Below are 5,213 nucleotides of genomic sequence, written 5' to 3'. Positions count from 1 at the left end.
AGTTCCAGTCCTGCATCCTTTGGTGATCAACAGCGGTTTGGAAATGTAAGCCAAATAAACCCTTTCCTCCCCAACTTGCTTCTTGGTCATGATGTTGTACAGGAATAGAAACCCTGACTAAGACAAAGGTGAACATGGGAAAGACTTGGAGGCAGAGGTAACTGGGATGGGGGAGGGGAGGCAGAGCCCATAAATAACCGACAGTCAGCCTGCCTCTCAGAAACACACAACCAAGAGGAAAAGCCACAGTCAAGCTGTGGCCAGGACAGCTCAGGTGATCGCAGTGGGTAGAAAATAACACTGGCCGGCAGGGGTGGGTGATTGGGCACCTGGCCTGTGGGGGGGGCTGCCCTTCCCCCCACAGTCCCTCTAGGGAGCTGCTGCACTCAGCAGCCTTGTGCATTCTACTCTGCTCGACGACCATGTATCCATTCCCAGTCCCAACGGCCCCTCAGCCTGTGTGACTATCCCTGCACCTGCAGGCTATCCTGACCCTCTCACCATGCTTGCAGCCCCTCGGCTTCCTACTTCCTGGCTTTGAATCCTATATCCACAGGCTACCAACCTCATCTCTATGGACTTGCTGTCTCGAGGTGAGGAGAACTTTCCACACTGACTGATCACAGCCCCAAATCCTACTCTAACTCAGGATCAACAGCCAGTTCAGAAATAACATCCTTCTGGTTCTGTTCAGAAACCACAACCTCTGAGGTCCATCCTTTGGCTTCTGAAAGCGTAAGTCCCCAGGCCCCAGGTGTTATACTGGGGATGGAGGTGAGAGGGGATTGGTCACAGGAACACTGTCCATATGGGATCACTGTACACTTGAAAGTACCCCAGCAGGGACTCTACCTGTGATCTACAGGGCAGATGACCCCCCAGTCCTCACCAGCTCCCAAATCTGTAGATGCCTTTGATTCCCAACCTCTAGAACTATGAACACAGGCTTCACTGTTCACTTGTCGCACTGGTGGAAGAGGACACCTTAATGCCACGCCCTTAGCAAGATGCCCTCAGGCCCTGGTTCCTGCCTTTCCCTGCTGCACAACAGTGTTCAGCAGATCTCAGTGTGAGGCTGTGTCTTCCAGTCCCTTATGGGAAGGGACTGTGTCTCCCTCATCTTGTTCTCCACCGTCAAGGCACCCAGCCCAAGGAAGATGCACAGCCCCACAGAACCCACGTGTGAATGGCTGGTGTGTGACTAATGCACTGAGAATAAAGGAGCTTTCTTTACCCCTGAGGGCTGGGCTGAGGACCAGAGCATGTGGACGGTTCCTGCACAAAGAAAGTCGTCTCCCCTCCAAGGCCAGCCTGCATCTTCCTACCTTGAGCCTCCGCAGTTTGAGAATATCTGCCTATTAATTATTCTTTTGCTCAAGGGCACCTGCTGTTTGTCAGCTTCAAGCTGGGAAAATCCAAGCCAGTATATGCCACAGAAATGAAATTTTTAATTAAGATTACTTTCTCTTCCGGAAGAAATGTTCCCCTACCCAGCACTGTGCAGTTGGGCTTTCTCTGTGTGGTGACACCAGCCACTCTTTCCTGTAAGAGTGAGCATTGGTATGGCATAAACCTGAGCGGGCCGGTGCCGCCCACCCCAGGGGTTTCTTTGGCCCCTGGACCCATATCATAGGTTGTGAGCAGCATCATTGTAACTTGAAACATTGGCAGAACTATCATCTGTTAGGATGTGGGCCTCCTGGGGAACTGTGACAACCGCTCCTGAGTGTCACTTGCAGAAGAGGAAAGAACTCAGCCTGGGTCCAAGCGCTTCATGGACATAAAGGAGTGCCCCGATAATGCCCAAGCTCCGTATCTCAGGCAGGAGAAGGTGTCACCCTGCCTTGCCTTGCAGGCTGTCAGTTAGGGCTCTGTGCCTCATGCTGTCATACTCCTGCAAGAAGCAGAGCATAGCACCTCTATAAACTCAATCCTCTAGCATCCTGTGTTTTCTACTCAGCTACTAAACAGGAATCTGCTATAAAAAATAGAACCTCTTAGTTTAAAATCCCAGCTGAGAGTATGAACAAAATACACAGTGGCACCTCTGCATGGTCTGCCCACTGCTTCCACCCCTGCGGAGGCACGGAGCCTATGTAGCCTGGCACCAATCTGCAGAGCTGAGAGCAACTGCAGCACAACTTCAGAGAGCCCAGGCAGCGGCCCACCACTCTCCCAGAAGCAAACAGAGAACCATATGTATGTCCTGATGGGTTCTGAAAGACTCGCTGAGAAATATTCCATAAAAGGTCCATTGGAGACTCAGTGACATCACCCGGGACTGCATTTCCAAGCAAGGCTGAGGGTCTCACAGCGATGACCTAAAGGGCCACCTGTCTGTCTCGGGTGCTGCACAAGGGCAGAAACAATGACATCCCTGTGGGCATGGGAAGGGAAATGCTTCACGGAACAAAGAAGTGCTTCTTCAGACCTGAGCATCCTCACCAGGCAAGAACAGGCTAAGGTGCCCTTGACAACGAGGTGCCTGCTGATGCTGCCACAAGAGGGCGCCCACCACGGCAGAGCGCCTGGCCATCCTCAAACCACTGAGCTCAAGTGAGTTTTACAAAAGTTGCATTTAAAAGAGTCTACACTGTCTCTTTAAATGCTAATACTTGCTAGACACACCGATGCTTACCACAGAAAACCATATACCAGGAAATAAGGTTTTGGTAGCAACAATTCTCAATTACTATTGGCTGATAAAAATATGTGGACCGAACCAGGCATGGTGGCACAAGCCTGTATAATTCTACCTTTGGGAGGCTGAAGAAGAACAATGGTGAATTAAAAGCCAGTCTGGACTAGACGGTGAGTTTCATGGCAGTTAAGATTATATATAAGATGTTGTCTTATATGTAAAAGCCCAAACCAACCAAACTAAACCCATCCAGGCGCTGTCAACTTACAACACCTTTAACTCCCAGGCAGTTTCTCAGGAAGATGAGGATCAATACCTCCTGGTTCCCAGAGAGGAAGTTGAAGCACTCCACCCCCGCCGCACCCCATCCTACCCCACCCCGATGTTGCTCTGACTTAAATGGACACAATGAGGCCAGAGGCTACAACAGTTGGGACAGATACACAGAAGGCTCTCCAAGGAGCACTGGCTTGGAATCCCAGTTCTACCTGACTGTAGATGGCTTCTGGGTAAGCTCTCCATGTCTCAAACCTTACCTGTGACCCAGGCTGACAAGAGGGCCTCCCATCATAGAACAATTGTGAGGACAGAAGGCCATAATTACATGGAACCTGCAGGCAGAGCATGCCCAGTGGAGTATATGCTTCATAAACACCATGTGAAAGCACTGTGGCCTTGCTAATTGGCACTGAATCTAGAACCAGAGGGGTCAGCGCCCGGGTTTCTTGCCAGGAGTATGTGAAACTGGCCAACCTGTACGAAAAGGTCCTGTTAATGGCACTGGCACCCACCCCTGTGTCACTCATTAGGAATTTGCAGAACCCTCTCTATACTGTACAGGTTACGGAAGCTCTGAAACAGCAGACAGACCACACAGCTACTTCAGAGACAGTACTGCGGAACCCCAGAGGCCGAGAGTTGTCTACCCGAAGTGGACAGCCCCATTGAGAGCCATTGCTGAGACACACCAGCGTCCTGGAGGAAGTGCCTTACTTCCATCTCAGGTGTGAGACACAGAAGTCCTTATCCCATCCTCTCAGTATCACTGAGGTGGGGACAGCAGGACAGAGGAACGTGGGGGCCTTGGAGGTTCAGGTGGGTCACTGGGGAAATGGGGAGAAAGAGTGAACATAGTGGGAAAATGCACAGTGAGTGGGTGGGCCCAAACTGAGGGTCTTTACCATCTGAAGCCGTCTTCCAGCAGATAAATTATGGAGCCCATCACTAGAGAAACAGGAGAGCGGAGGGGAGGGAGAGAGAAGAGAAGAAGAGAAGGAGAGAAGGAGAGAAGGAGAGAAGGAGAGAGGGAGGGAGAGAGGAAGGGGGAGGGAGAGAGGGGGAGAGAGGGAGAGAGAAGAAGAGAAGGAGAGAGGGAGAGAGGGGGAGAGAGAGANAGAGAGAGAGAGAGAGAGAGAGAGAGAGAGAGAGAGAGAGAGCGCAAGAGCACATGTGTGTGTGTGCACGCGCACACATACACAAAGGAAGGTTTGTCCCTTCCTCCCATGCTAAGCTGGGAGGGGAGCAATGGAGCTGCACTCCAGGAGGCGACTGCAGTGAGAAACAGTCACTGAAGGCAGCTATAAGCTTTAACTCTACCAGAAGCTGCTTCTATTAACAACAGAACTCTTGACATATGCCAAGAGTTCATAATTGCATAAACAGTCATTACTTTTTAAAAATTATGACTTCTGATGGCTTGTTACAGAGGCTGTCGTAACTCCCAGCAAGGGACAGGTCAATCCCCGGAGGCATTTATAGAGCAGTGTATGTGTGAGCCACAGATAGAGCAGCATGGAGTCGGGCAGGGAAGCCTTGGTCCTATACACAAACCGCCACCTGCTGGATGGCTGTTATGGCTCAGCCTGGCACGCTCAAGGCCGTAGCTCTTTATGGCCAGTGATGGCCTTTTCCAGGTACACACTCCCAGACAGAACATGCCCTACCTACAGGCCTCGGGAAACAGAATTCCGTATGGGCAAGCTTGCACACTCCCACGCTGCTTATTCTCATCTCTCCCTCCCAGGGCCAGAGACGCCACTCACCACTTTGAGCTCCGGTACTGATCGACTGAGTGTCCATTCCTGGCTGTTCACGAAAGCATCTGTAATAGAGGATGGGAAATGTGAGGCGACATGCCACAACTCACAGAAGTCAAAACATTCCCTAGATGTCATTTTTGGTAGAGGGGCCACAGAAGCAGGGTCATACCAGCCGCCCATGTTACACCTACCCTGGAGGCCAATACTTGCCCAAGTTCACACATTGTCTGGCCTCAAGGCTGTGGTGTACAACGAATACTGAGCTCACCAATGCCAAAGGCCTCTCACTCTGGCCCTTACTCCCTCACTCAAGCTCCAGGCCTTCCCCATGTCCACAGCAGACCTGAAGGCTGTCCGAGTTCTCGGCAAAATGCAGAAAAACTGAGGCAGGAGCCTGATTTGCCTGGGCCTGACCTGGTGGCAAGCTAAATTTTCATCTGTTTTTTATTCTACTGAAACAGTTACTTTCCTGAAATCAATCAAAATCTCAATCTCTCTCTCTCTCTCTCTCTCTCTCTCTCTCTCTCTCTCTC

The 5,213-nt window shown here is 51.1% G+C and overlaps 1 protein-coding gene across 12 annotated transcripts in view; it reads right to left on the bottom strand.

Annotated features, from left to right (window-relative positions):
* Positions 1-5,213, bottom strand: part of Agap1 (ArfGAP with GTPase domain, ankyrin repeat and PH domain 1) — a 436,093-nt gene that overhangs the window by 286,455 nt on the left and 144,425 nt on the right. For all 12 annotated transcript variants that reach the window (XM_029539053.1, XM_021197517.2, XM_029539054.1 and 9 more), the window contains exon 2: positions 4,684-4,742. In XM_029539053.1, the coding sequence (XP_029394913.1) occupies positions 4,684-4,742 (59 nt within the window). The remainder of the gene's footprint in view (positions 1-4,683; positions 4,743-5,213) is intronic.

The sequence above is a fragment of the Mus pahari genome, chromosome 5 (assembly GCF_900095145.1).
Source record: "Mus pahari chromosome 5, PAHARI_EIJ_v1.1, whole genome shotgun sequence".
NCBI classification, from domain to species: Eukaryota; Metazoa; Chordata; class Mammalia; order Rodentia; family Muridae; genus Mus; species Mus pahari.
This window is presented reverse-complemented; position numbering and strand designations above follow the sequence as displayed.